This window comes from Cnephaeus nilssonii (genome assembly GCF_951640355.1).
Source record: "Cnephaeus nilssonii genome assembly, chromosome: 1".
Taxonomy (NCBI): Eukaryota; Metazoa; Chordata; class Mammalia; order Chiroptera; family Vespertilionidae; genus Cnephaeus; species Cnephaeus nilssonii.
This window is the reverse complement of record NC_137072.1, coordinates 116,927,038-116,940,012: the sequence shown is the minus strand read 5'-3', so window position 1 is coordinate 116,940,012 and position 12,975 is coordinate 116,927,038. Positions and strand designations below refer to the sequence as shown.

At 60.1% G+C, this 12,975-nt stretch overlaps 2 protein-coding genes across 4 annotated transcripts in view; one reads left to right on the top strand and one right to left on the bottom strand.

Annotated features, from left to right (window-relative positions):
• Positions 1 to 2,854: 2,854 nt before the first annotated feature.
• Positions 2,855 to 10,641, bottom strand: TNIP2 (TNFAIP3 interacting protein 2). Of its 3 annotated transcripts, none has more exons than XM_079767786.1 (6): positions 10,424 to 10,641; positions 5,163 to 5,450; positions 4,269 to 4,358; positions 3,741 to 3,971; positions 3,555 to 3,671; positions 2,855 to 3,122 (listed from the first exon to the last, which is right to left on the bottom strand). In XM_079767786.1, the coding sequence occupies exons 1-6, from the start codon at positions 10,625 to 10,627 to the stop codon at positions 2,862 to 2,864; spliced, it is 1,191 nt and encodes a 396-aa protein (XP_079623912.1). In that variant the 5' UTR covers positions 10,628 to 10,641; the 3' UTR covers positions 2,855 to 2,861. The 3 variants fall into 3 exon arrangements, with proteins under 3 accessions (XP_079623912.1, XP_079623910.1, XP_079623911.1); XM_079767784.1 differs by lacking the exon at positions 10,424 to 10,641 and adding an exon at positions 9,314 to 9,654; XM_079767785.1 differs by lacking the exon at positions 10,424 to 10,641 and adding an exon at positions 9,386 to 9,654.
• A 69-nt stretch (positions 10,642 to 10,710) lies between these two features.
• SH3BP2 (SH3 domain binding protein 2) overlaps positions 10,711 to 12,975 on the top strand; it is a 49,951-nt gene continuing 47,686 nt past the window's right edge. The window contains exon 1 of the mRNA XM_079767730.1: positions 10,711 to 10,857. The gene's annotated coding sequence lies outside the window, so the exon portion shown is untranslated. The remainder of the gene's footprint in view (positions 10,858 to 12,975) is intronic.

Below are 12,975 nucleotides of genomic sequence, written 5' to 3'. Positions count from 1 at the left end.
CGCACCGGTTAAAAATTGCTGCCCTCCGAGTTTATGACTTCAGGTGCTACACTTATTTCTGTAGATGGTGTAAGAAAGTTTCATTATTTTGCCTTTATTGGTCCAGTTTTTCCATTTACTTTATGTACCAGGTGTACCGGTTAATAACGTGGATTTTGTAATCAAAGAAAACATGATAATTCCAAGAGAAACATCAAAAGTGCTTTATTCAAAGTAATGTCCATCCCTAACTACACATTTCCCCATCTTTCAGAGAATTTGTGGATACCGTCCCAATAGAACTTTTCTTATTTTGAGGCAAACCATTCGGAGACCCAATTTTCCACTTCTTTGTACGTTTTGAAGTGCTGCTCAGAAAGTGCGTGTGCCATCGATCAGAACAAGTGGTAATCTGAAGGAGCAAGGTCTGGTGAATACAGCGGAGCGGGTGGGTTAATACTTCCCAGGCAAGATCTTTTAACGTGTCTTTAACTGGTTTTGAAGTGTGTGATGGTGCGTCACCATGCAGCAAAATTACTTTGCTGTGTCTTCTGGCACATTCTGGTTGTTTCACGATCAAAGCGTGGTTCAAATTGATTATTTGTTGTCGGTAGCGATCAGTATTAACGGTTTCACCTGGTTTTAGAAGCTCATAATACACCACACCTTCCTGATCCCACCAAACGCAGAGCATCGTCTTCTTTCAGAAGCGATTTGGCCTTGCAGTCGATGTTGATGGTTGACCTGGATCAACCCATGATTTTGTGTGTTTGAGATTCTCAAAATAAATCCACTTTTCATCGCCAGTCACAATTCGATGCAAAAAAGCCTTTCTTTCGTGCCGTTGAAGCAACATTTTACTGATGACTTTTCGGTTTTCCATTTGTCTTTCGTTCAGTTGATGTGGCACCCGTTTTTCCTTCCTTTAAAAGCTTTCCCATTGCTTGTAAATGATCGGAAATTGTTTGCTGAGCAACGTTTAATCTTTCTGCAAGTTGTTTTTGAGTTTGACAGGCATCTTCATCCAATAATGCTTGTAATTGTTGGTCTTCAAACTTTCGCTTGACCTGGATGTTCTATGTCTTTCACATCAAAATCATCACTTTTATTTTTTTTAATGTTTTTTTTTAAAATATATTTTATTGATTTTTTTATAGAGAGGAAGAGAGAGGGATAGAGAGTTAGAAACATCGATGAGAATCATCGATCAGCTGCCTCTTGCACACCCCCTACTGGGGATATGCCCGCAACCAAGGTACATGCCCTTGACCGGAATCGAACCTGGGACCTTTCAGTCCACAGGCCGACGCTCTATCCACTGAGCCAAACCGGTTTTGGCCAAAATCATCACTTTTAAAGCGTTTTAAGCCAGTGTTCACAAGTATCTTGAGATGGAGCATGTTCACCATAAGCTTCCCGAAGTATTCAGCAGCACTTTTCTTCAAAATAATGAATTAAAACTTCGCGCAAATGCTCCTTTTTTGGCACGAAATTCAACATTTTTATGTGTAAAAATATCTATGATGTCAACACCTTCAGCAAATTTGACATACGTTTTGAAGCTTGTTTTCAATACAAAACAGCATACATATCAAATCGCATGTATATCACCATATGTGTAAGTCCATCTATTTAAAACATCCACGTTATTAACCGGTGCACCTGGCATTGGCTTACCCCGTGTGTTCTTGCCTCCTCTGTCAGAGTAACCGCCCTGAGCGGGGGTTTACCTAGCGGCCGTCCCACTGGCCCGCATGTTGGTGCTGGTGCTGATCTGCTTTGGTGGCCGCAGCCTTGCAGTCCATTTGGTATCAGACCATGGCCCGCCCACTTGGCTGTTTCTCAGGAGTTCTCTGGCTGTTTGGGGTCTTTGGAGGCTCCACAGGGAGCCGCTCCAGGCCCAGCACCGAGGGAGGAAGTACACAGCCCAGCGCGGCCGCCCGTGGAAGCAGCAGAGATTGGCCTCTGGGGAGGCCGAGGGGGCTGGAATTGGGGCAGCGTTCCGGACAGGAGGCGCTGCACACAGCGCTCAGGAGACCGGGCCTGCAGCGAACCCTCGGGCCTGCTCGCCTGCGTTGTGCAGTCAAGTTGTGTGTGTGCGGGGAAACGGCCAGAGCAGGAGGCGGAGGCCGGAGTGGAAGACAAAAAGATGCAAGTGCAGCGTGTAAAGAAACGAGAAGCACCTGGACAGACCCACAGGCGAGCGCGCGGGGCCTCTGAGGAGGAACGGCCGGAGCGACCCCGGGAGAAGAGGGCTGCGGGGCTCCGGCACCGGGCCCGGCCGGACAGAAGCCCGGGCTGACGTCCGCTGTCCCAGCCGCTCCCAGCGAGCAGCCCGCCTCAGCGGGAGGCGGCAGGCAGGAGCGCCTTCGTCTGCCGGTCCGGCTCCTGCCCCACTGACGTGCTGCTGGGCCCCTCGCCCAGGCCCGCCCTGCAGCCTCAGCAGCCACTGCAGCAAATGCGTTTATTAAAAAATAAGTGGCTGCAATGCAGACGGCTCTAACCTCTGGTCGTGTGACAGCCACTAAGCAATGCAGTGTGCTCCGCGGTTCTGCCGAGGCCCACGATGGGCCCACGATGGGCACACAGCCGCAGTGCTCCGCTCTAAAACCTGGGGTGCCCTTCCACCCTGGGCATCCAACGGTGGTTCCCTCGGGCAGCCACCTATTCCCGCGAGATGCAGCGTCCCAGGTGCAGGCGGGGGCAGGGCCATCACCTTGGCCTGTGAGCTCCTGCTCCGGCCCCGGCCTGACAGCTTGGGGACCCAAAGTCCAGCCTCTGTTCCAAGCCCGAGGGGGACCAAGGTGAAGGCCAGAGCACCCTCCGCCCGGACCTCGGGGTCCCGCTGTCGGGGCCGAGCGCACCGCCTGGCCCCGCCGGGCTCACAGGCAGCACTCGGCCACGTGTCTGAAGAGCTCCTCGCCCTGCTCGTCGCTGAAGCTCTGCAGGCAGTGTGGGCACTGCAGGTCGCCCTGGCCCCTCCGGGCAGCTCCGGGGCACCCGCCCGCAGCAGGGGCCAGGCCCTGGGCTGCAGACACAGGCCTCTGGCCACCAGGCACCACAAACTCCAAAGCCTCGGTCTCTGCGTGCTTGGGTGCTTTGCTCCCCGTGTGGATCCGGCAGGAGCCTGGCTCTTGGGGGTCCTGGAGAAAAGGCAGAGGATGTACATGGCTGTGCGGAGGCCACCACGCCCGTCTCGGTTCACCCATCCTCGAGGGGGGCGTGCACCCCTCACCCTGCTTCCTACTTGGCCCAGAGCCCAAAGAGAACAGAGAGGTGGCAGGAGGAAGAGCAGAGGCCAAGGGGCACCTGGGGCCACAGGTCTCCTTCCTGGATACGGGCGTGCTCCCGGGTGCATGGCAGCGAGCACCGGAGCAGACGGCCTGGGGACGGCCCCCTGCTGTCACGCCCCACGCCAGCCTCCTCCACACACAGGACCACGGAGGCTGTCTACACCACCGCGCCCGTGCCAGGTGCCGGGGCGGCTCTGCCCGGGCGGGAAATGGGTCTGAGCAGACAGAGGGCTTGTGGGAAGGAGAGAAGCCTGAGCGCTCACAGGCCGGCCCCACACCCACCTGTCTGCGCGCCGGGCGCTGCAGGGCCGCCACCGCGTCCTCCAGCTCCTGGATCCTGCTCTGCGCCCGCTCCCGGTCCGCCCGCTCCGACGTGAAGTCGTCCTTGTAGGCGAGGACCTGAGGAGAGCAGGCCCTCAGCCCTCACCAGCGGCACCGGGCGGCCTCGCCTGTCCGGCCCCGTCCTACCTGCTGCTCCAGCATCTGCGCCCGCTCCCGCGCCGCCGCCAGCTCCCTCGCGGCCCCTGCACACTCGCGGATTCTCTCCTCCAGCTGCCTGTTGAGCCTGGCGATCTCCTTCCTCATCAGCTCCGCCTCGGGCTGGGGAGCCTGCAGCCCCCGCAGCTGGGCCCGCAGCTCCCGCACATACTCATCCCTGCTGGCATCGTAGCGCTGCCACTTGGCATTGAGGTCTTCCACCTGCGGGCGGGCGCAGTGAGCGGCTGGCAGGGCGGGGAGGAGCCGAGGGAGGCGTCCCTGTCAACGGAGGGGCCTCTCCTCGCTCTGCACAAGCAGCGCCTTAACACAAGTGCACGTTTCCTGCCTCGGGGGCCGTCGGGACAGTGACTCGGGCCCCCGCTATGGACACGGGAACTGGGCGTGGGAACCACAGGAAGAGTTCTGCTCGTCCTTTTAGGGGAAAAGGCTGTCAGCCAGAGTGGCCCGAGGGCAGGGCCTGCGGCTCCCCGGAGCTCCCCGAACGCACCCGGCACTCACGTGAGTCAGCTTCTGCTTCAGCAGCCGGTTTTCCTCCTGGAGCTTCTGCACAGCAGCCTGGACAGAGGCGTCCCTGCCTGCCTGTTCCGGCTGCACAGGAACACGGAGCGGACTCGTCACCAGACGTGCAGTCACGTGCAGCAGAGGGGAAGGAGCCAGACCCAGGCCCACCCCGCTCTGGGGCCAGGCCACACGCCACCTCCCACCATCACCCGTCAGCAGGGCAGGAGGCTGAGCCCACTGTCCACCGAGCACACTCCGGCAGGGGCCACGGAGCTGCAGGACAGGCCTGGCCGTGGCCCGGGCTCACCCCTTCCAAGCCCTCGACCCCATGGTCTCCAGACACTCAGGGTCAATTTCACGCAGAATCAGGGGTGTCGCACCCAGAGCCACTTCCCAGAGCAGCCCTCACAGGGCAGACCTAGCTGAAGACTCTCAGGGAGGGTCCCCCGGCTCCTCGAGAGCCTGCCTGGGCCAGCACAGCACAGCGCGGGCCCTGCTGACAAGTTCTGGAGAATTCCCCGTGAACCCCAGGAAGTGCTGGCCTCACCCCGCGCTGGGGAAGCCCCATGACTCAGCCGAGCCCGGGGCTGGGAAGTGATGCTGCCTGTGGCTGCGGGGCCCTGCCCGGCCCTGCCCCACGCCCACGCAGCCCCGGCCCGGGCCCAGAGGGCGCCCTCCTGCGTGTCCCATTGTTTATTTGATTTGATTTTCTTCTCTTTTTTAATTGTTTTTCTTTTATTTTTTCCTTCTTATTTATCTTTTGTCCCATCGTTTTTAGAAGGAAGCCCTGAGGGCGGGCTCTGCCTCGGTGACTGGAGGCGGCGGGGTCTGCGGGCAGGTCCCGGCCTGCCCTCGCCTCGCCACGCCAAGCCGCGCCCCCGCCGCGCCTACCTCAGGCCTCTGCTCCCCCGGGGCGCCCTGCCGTGCCTCCAGACAGCGGGCCAGGTGCTGGCACATGTGGGCCGTGGCGGCCAGCGTCCTCCGCAGCTGGCGGGTCTCGTCGGCCAGGGAGCGGCACAGGGTGTCCGTGGTGGCCCGCGCCCGCTCCTCCTCCGCCACCCGCCGCCGCAGCAGGGCCAGCTCCTCCTCCTCCTCCTCGCGCCCCGGCCCCGGCCGGCTCACCAGCCGCTGCGTCTCCTTCTCCTTCGCTGCCAGCTGCTCCGACAGCCTCTCGATTTCCTGACGGGAGAGGGAGAAGCAGTCACTTCCGGAGAGGTACGTCCAAGACGCGTGTCGCGCAGCAGAAGCAGCCGCCTGCCGCCGTCACTAGGCAACGGGCACGCGGAGTCAGCTGCCACACCCACGGCCCACGTGCCAGGGAAACCGCCAGCAAGTCCGGCGCGGGCTTTACAGGGCGAGTGGCCCCGCGGCCCAGCCCCGCACTGGGCATGTGGCCTGGCTTAGAAATGGGACCGCGGCAGGAGAGACCGTGAGGGGAAGTCATGCTGGACGAGCGGGACCCTCATCAGACGACCAGTGTCCCTGCGAGAAGAGGGCGGCTGGGACACAGGCCACGTGAAGGCGGAGGCAGAGGCGGGAGTGGCGCCTTCCAGACAGACACAGGCTGGCACTGCCCCCCGAGGCGGGAGGCCAGGAAGGACCCCCCCCCCCCAGCCCCAGGGAGCCCCAGGGAGCCCCCGCCCACCTGGACGCTGGGAGAGGACGTCTCCGCTGTGGGAAGCGCACTCGGGCACGGGAAAGGCTTCGTGTCTAAAAAGCCCTTCGCACTGCCACGTGCTTTCCGCTCGGCCTCAGCGGGGCTTTCCGTTCTCAAAGAACCCCCCCCACCCCCCCCCCCAGGAGCCCAGAAGGTGAAGTCAGGAGGGAGGGGCGTGCCTGCTGCGTACCGCACACCAGGAACCTAGAACCTTCTCCTTTACAAAAACGTCAGACACCCCGAGGGACGTAAACTGGAAACTTACCTTCCCGATCCCCACCAGCCCGCCCCCCACCCAGCCGCACCCAGTCTTCTGGGCACTTCTCTTTCCAGAACATTCATGAGCACCTGGAGCACGTGCTTTTACCCACACGGGACCGCAGCGACTCCCTCGCCTCCCTTCCCTCTGGGCAGCAGCCTTCCTCCACCCGCTCGTTCTTTTGAACTCGGGGTTCCGGCTCACAGCCCCCACCTCGGCTGACATGCTGCCTCCTGTCCTCGTGCCAACACCCGGGTAGGTGCCCATGAGCCGCACGGCCGCGGCGGCTTTAGGATTGGGGTTCAGCACCACCCCCCCCTGGCTCCGCAGTGCCCGCGGAGAGCTCGGCCCCTGCGCTCCGTTCACTAATGTCCGTTACTCCGAGCAGAAGCTGCCGCTCCAGCAGCGTGACCGCATCGGCCTCGTCCTGTCCCCGTCTGACACTGGTTTAGTCCGTGCCGGTGCATGCTTGTACATAAAACACTGTCATTACACAGGCCATACAACATGTGACAGAAGGCCAGTCTCCCGCGGCACCACAGATGTGACAAACTCCTAAGTCCCTACCGTGCCACAGCGCGAGCAGCCACGGCGCGCTCAGTCCTCATCCCGCCAACCACACCATCTCCACACACCCCGAGAGGCAGCGCCTACGTCTCCCCTCTACAGACGGGCACGCGGGGGCCCATGGCGTTAGGGCAGCTGCTGGGGTGACCAGGTAAGGAGGCAGCGGTACCGGCCGCCCAGCCTCCCCGCCTCCGTCCGCTGCAGCTCCCTCACATCCTCCCGGGGGCTGGAGGACCCAGGCAAGACCTGCTTTCTAAGCATCCTTCCTCGCTGGTCAGATGGAACAAACCTCTCTGCAAACAATGAGCAGCACATCCCTGGGCCAGGGGTGGGCGTGGGGGGTGGGGCAGTTCACAGAGCTTCCCAGGGGCACTCTGTCTGCATGCCCCAGGCCTGGCGCTGTCTGGTTACGACTGGGCGATACAGAGACCAGGACCTGGGCTCTGTCCTCAACCTCTTCACAACACACACAAAACTGCCGGCACACGGCCATCTGTAGGGTGAGTTTGGTTGACTCTGAAGGGCTTGCCAGCCTTATATTTTTGTCTTAAAAATCAGCTTTCAGCCGAGGCCGGTTTGGCTTAGTGGATAGAGCGTCGGCCTGCGGACTGAAGGGTCCCAGGTTCGATTCCGGTCAAGGGCATGTACCTTGGTTGCGGGCACATCCCCAGTAGGGGGTGTGCGGGAGGCAGCTGATCGATGTTTCTCTCTCATCGATGTTTCTAACTCTCTATCCCTCTCCCTTCCTCTCTGTAAAAAATCAATAAAATATAAATAAATAAATAAATCAGCTTTCAAATGTCAGTGAAGGCCCTGGCTGGGCAGCTCAGTGGGTTAGAGTGCCGTCCCAATATGCCAAGGTTGTGGTTCCATCCCTTGTCAGGGCCCATATGAGAAGCAACCAGTAAATGCATAAGTGGAACAACAAACTCAATGTTTCTCTAAAACCAATGAATAAGTTTTTAATTAAAAAAGACCTGGAACTGATAGCTTCACAGGTGAGTTCTACCAAACATTTAAGAATTAATACCAATTCTCAAGTTTTCCCAAAAAACGGGAGAGGAGGGAATACTTCCTATATTTATGATGCCAGTATTACCCTGATACCAAAGCAAGACAAAGACACTCACAAACCTACAGCCCAATGCCCCTTAGGAACGCTGAGCAAAAAATTCTCACCAAAATACTAGCAAACCAAACTCAGCAACACATTAAAAGGCTTACACACCATGACTAGGTGGGGTTCTTTTCCTAGAATGCAAGGATGGTTAAACATGAAAATTGGTCAGTGAGCCCTAGCTGGTTTGGCTTACTTAGTTGATAGAGCGTTGACCTGCGCACTGAAGGGTCCCGGGTTTGATTCCGGTCAAGGGCACATGCCTGGGTTGCGGGCTCAATGCCCAATGGAGGGTGTGCGGGAGGCAGCTGATCAATGATTCTCTCTCATCATTGATGTTTCTATCTCTCCCTCTCCCTTCCTCTCTGAAATCAATAAAAATATATTTTTTTAAAAAAATTGGTCAATGAATGAACTAGATTTAGTGTGAACATCTCACAATATATACAAATATCAAATCATGTTGTATACCTGAAATTAATGTATCAATTATGTCTAAAGGAAAAAAGCAGCTTACACTATAGAACCAGAGTCCTGGGTTGGAAACTTACGTTGGCCTAGTTCCATACTTATCCTACATCCAGTACTTCCCCACTGCACCTTCCTCCATCCCTTTCACAACCTGCTTCCAGGAGTGAGCACTTATGTGCACGTATGGCCTGCAATTTGAAGGGCAGGAAGTGGATCTTGATGGTCTCTGCATTCCCTAGCCTCGTGTGAAACAGCGTGCACTCACCAACTTTACACGGCAGCAAAGGCCGCCGCAACGTGCCCCATCTAACCTGCAACCACCTCCCGTGTTCTTCCCACACACTCCGCTGCTACACACCTATGTAATATTTTCGACAGGCAGTAGATTGTTTCTACAATGTCTACTTACTCAAGGAGGATATGAGCTTCATAAAGACAGAAACCAGCCTTTCTTGATCCTTTCTGCATTTTAAAAAGTACTTTTCTATTGCTTTCAGAGAGGAAGGGAGAGGGAGGAGAGAGACATCAATGATCAGAGAGAATCACTGGTCTGCTCCCCCTGCAGGCCCCACATGGGGGATCCAGCAGCAACGGGGCATGTGCCCTGACCCCAGCTCAACCCCTGAGCCACACGGCCGGGCCCTGTCTGCGTTGGCAGTGCCCGTCAGCCGGGAAGAGACAATCTCCTCTGTCTGTGGGTGTAAAGAACAAAACAAGGGACCAACCAAACGAATCAGACTCGGCACAGATGGCAGGGCGGCAGCCGGAGGTGATGAGAGGGGAGGGTCCAGCCAGGGGCGCTGAGTTTGCCCGGAGACGGACGACGGGGAGGCAGCACCGAGTCCAGGAGCTGCCCGCCTGCCGACCTTCCCGAGTGACTCCACCGCGGGCCGCAGACACCCCTCTGCCCAGGCGGGCCCCGCGCCCACCACGCACCCCCGGACCCGCGCCCGCCCGGCCTGCGGGCGCACCTGGCGCAGCGCGGCCTCCACGGCGCCGGCGCCGCCCTCCCGCTGCCGCAGCTGCTCCCGGAAGCGCGCCACCTGCTCCAGCAGCGCGTCCACGAGCGACGGCGCCGCGTCGCCCTCCAGCGCGGCCAGGCGGGCGCGGAGGCGCTCGATGAGGGCGTCCCGGGCGGCCAGCTGCTCCTGCAGGCGCCTCAGCTGCTGCCCCGCCTCGTGGTACAGGCCGCAGAGAGCGGCGGCCGCGCGCGGGGCCCCCTCCCGCCCGCCGGGCCCCGCGTCCCCCGACGACATGTCTGCGGGCCCGGACCGGGAGGCGCACGGCTTCGGGCCACTTCCGCGCCGGGCCGGGCAGGACGCCCACCTCCCGGAACTTTAGTCTGCGAGTCCCGCCCCCGCCGAGTGTCGGCCACGCCCACTTCCTAGTGCTTGGACCCGCCCCCGGAGACCCTGGACCCGCCCATTCCAGACCCCGCCCACCGCCGAGGGTCGGTCACGCCCACTTCCTAGCGCCAGGGCCCGCCCCCGGGGACCCAGGGCCCGCCCGTTCCCGACCCCGCCCACCGCCGAGTGTCGGCCACGCCCACTTCCTAGCGCCAGGGCCCGCCCCCGGGGCCCCAGGGCCCGCCCACCGCCCTGAGCCAGGCGGTCCCCATCCGGTCCCCGCCTGTGGCTGTCCACACACGCGGTGCGGGCTTATCCCTGCGGCCCCATCCCCCCGCATCGGGGGAGTCTTCGGAGAATCGGGCCCGGACGTGGGCAGGGGCTGAGCGGGCTCTGATGTAGGTACTACGGGAGGGAAAGGGGGGATCAGAAACGACCCCAAGTGTGGGACCCACATCCCCCAGCTGCACGCCGGTCGGCTCCTGGAGCAACAGGGACAGAGACGTCCCCAGAGCTGAGCCTGGCGAGGTGCCTACCACCCCTCACGCCCCTCTCCAGGGACACGTCTTACTCCTGGAGCGGAAGTCCGCAGGGAGCCGGCCTCCGCACGCTCGCTTCCCAGCACCCCTCTCCTTTCCCCAGCCCCCCAGCCCCGCTCCCGGGGCGTCTCCGCAGCGCCAGGCCTGGTTTCTTCTTCAGGGTCTGAGTTTTGCCCACGATGATGCCCAAGCTCACGTGCGGTCTTTCCAAGGTTTCCTCCGGCAGAACCGCTGCCGGCCGCTGCCTGTGCGGGTGCCCTCGTCCGGCCCGTGAGCTGCACCCGCTTTTACCCCTTTGCCTCTTCCTAGCCGAGCTGGGCTGAGCCTCTGGGAGGAAAGGCCTGCGCCTGTGCCCTCCCCCTGGCAGGGGCGCGGTGGGGAGAGCATGGCCCGTCCTCATGCAGGGCACCCACCTCCTGGGCGCAGGCGGTGCGGAGAAAGAAGAGCTCTGAGAGCGGCTCTCCGTGCCTCGCACTTGACTGTAACCTGGGGCAGGTCACCGTGGAGATCAGTAAGGAAACCTCGCCAACACGGAGGCGGCGGCCACCAGGGGGCGCTCCCACCCAGCACCAATGATGGAAGAATTGTCCCTGAGACTCCACCTGCGGCTCCTCCATTCTAGGCCCCCAGGTAGGTGAGGACGCACCGCTGGCCCCGCCGGCCGGCTCCGGGGCTGAGCGCCGCCCTGTGAACCAGGCGGTCACGGTTCCATTCCCGGGCGGGGCACAGGCCGGGGTGGCGGGCTGGATCCCCAGTGGGGGGCGTACAGGAGGCAGCTGATCCACGATTCTCTCTCATCATGGATGTTTCTGTCTGTCTCTCTCCCTTCCTCTCTGAAATCAATTTTTTTAAAATGTACAGCTGGTCCTCCAATAACCTCCTCCTTAATTATAACGTTGACGAGAAAAAAGTCGTTTCCCAGCTGGGACCACTTTCTGGAATTTACCTGTGATCCGTGTGTGTGTGTGTGTGTGTGTGTGTGTGTGTGTGTGTGTGTTTCTTCCCACATCTCAACAAAGTGCGCAGATTACATTGTGAGGTGAATGGCATGCCCGTATTGTCCCAGTCGGGGTGAGTGTGGGCGTGGGTGTGGGTGCCCCTGCTGTGGAAGGGCGTCCTGTCTGGGTGGGGGCCCGGGAGCCTTGCGCCCTGAGCTGTCGGGAGGACTGGCCGCTTGTGACCCTGAACTAGAAGAAGCAGGTTGGAAAATAGTGATCTTTGTCTTCCTTGATCTCCGGGAGAAATGCCCTCCACGCCAGCCTCGAGGGGCGGGTGAGGCCGGCTTCTGCCTTGAGGGAGGGTGGGTGGGGCCAGGCTGGGGGCTCAGCTCTGACCTGCACTGGGCTCTCGGTTGTGTATTGTTGTTGTTGGGACATCAGCATGGAGGCAGAGGGTCCATGATGAAAACAAGAGTCCAGCCCTAGCCGGTTTGGCTCAGTGGGTAGAGCGTCGGCCTGTGGAACAAAGGGTCCTGGGTTCGATTCCAGTCAAGGGCACATACTTCGGTTGCCGGCTCCTCCCCAGCCTGGGCCCTGGTCCGGGGCGTGCAGGAGGCAACCAATCGATGTGTTTCTCTCAGATCCCTGTCTCTGTCTTTCCCTCCCTTCCACTCTCTAAAATCAGTGGGAAAATGACCCCGGGTGAGGGTTACCAACAACAAACATACACAACCGAGAGCCCAGTGCAGCTCAGAGCTGAGCCCCCAGCCTGGCCCCACCCACCCACCCTCAGGGCGGAAGCCGGCCTCACCCGCCCCTCCAGGCTGGCCCTCGAGGGCATTTCTCCCGGAAACCTGATTAGTCTGGACCCGGGGCCACGTCCTCTCGGCTTGAGCAGCGGCCGCCAGGTGCCGGAGGGATTTCAGGACCCCGGCAAGGCGAGCCCCCAGCCTCAGGGAGGAACAAGAGGACACACAGGGGGCCCTGGCTGCAGACCCCCCAAAGCCGGCGACGCTCCTCAGCTTCGGCAGCGCACTTTCCCAGCTGGGATTTGCACTCAGCCACACTTCCCCGGGAGCTTGAGATCTTGCTCCCCACACGTGTCACCAGTTTGGCTCAAACAAACTCCTGTAAAAATGTTTAAAAGACCCTGGTTGGGTGGGTAGCTCAGTTCGTTGGGGCATTCTCCTGATGTGCTAAGGTTGCGGGTTCGATCCGTGGTCAGGCCACTTACAAGAAGCAACCAATGACCTGGCCGGTGTGGCTCAGTGGTTGAGCATCGACCCATGAACCAGGGGGTCACAGTTCGATTCTCCATCAAGGGCATTGGCGAGTGGCGGGCTGGATCCCCAGAGTGGGGTGTGCAGGAGGCAGCCGATCCATGGTTCTCTCTCATCACTGATGTTTCTCTCTCTCCCTCTCCCGTCCTCTCTGAAATCAATAAAAATATATTTTTTGAAAAGCAAAACAAAACAAAAATAAACTTGAAGAAAAAGAAGCAACCAATAAATGCATAAATACTAGTAAATCTCTCTCTCAAATCAATGACAAATTAAAAAGTGACAGCGAGGACAGATGTTTTCAGAAGATAAGGCCCCAGTCAGCCGCCAGCCTGCGCCCTGCGCCCCCTGCGCCCCCTGCGCCCCCTGCCCGCCCTGCGCCCTGCCCGGGGCTGTGAGGCTGCGCGCCCTGAGGGCCCAGGGAAGAGGCGCTGAGGGATGTAGGGCGCGGGGCGCAGTGGGAGGGCCCCGGGAGGATGTGGCGAGTGGAGGCGGCGGACCCGGGGGCCGAGCCCGGGGAGCCGAGGGAC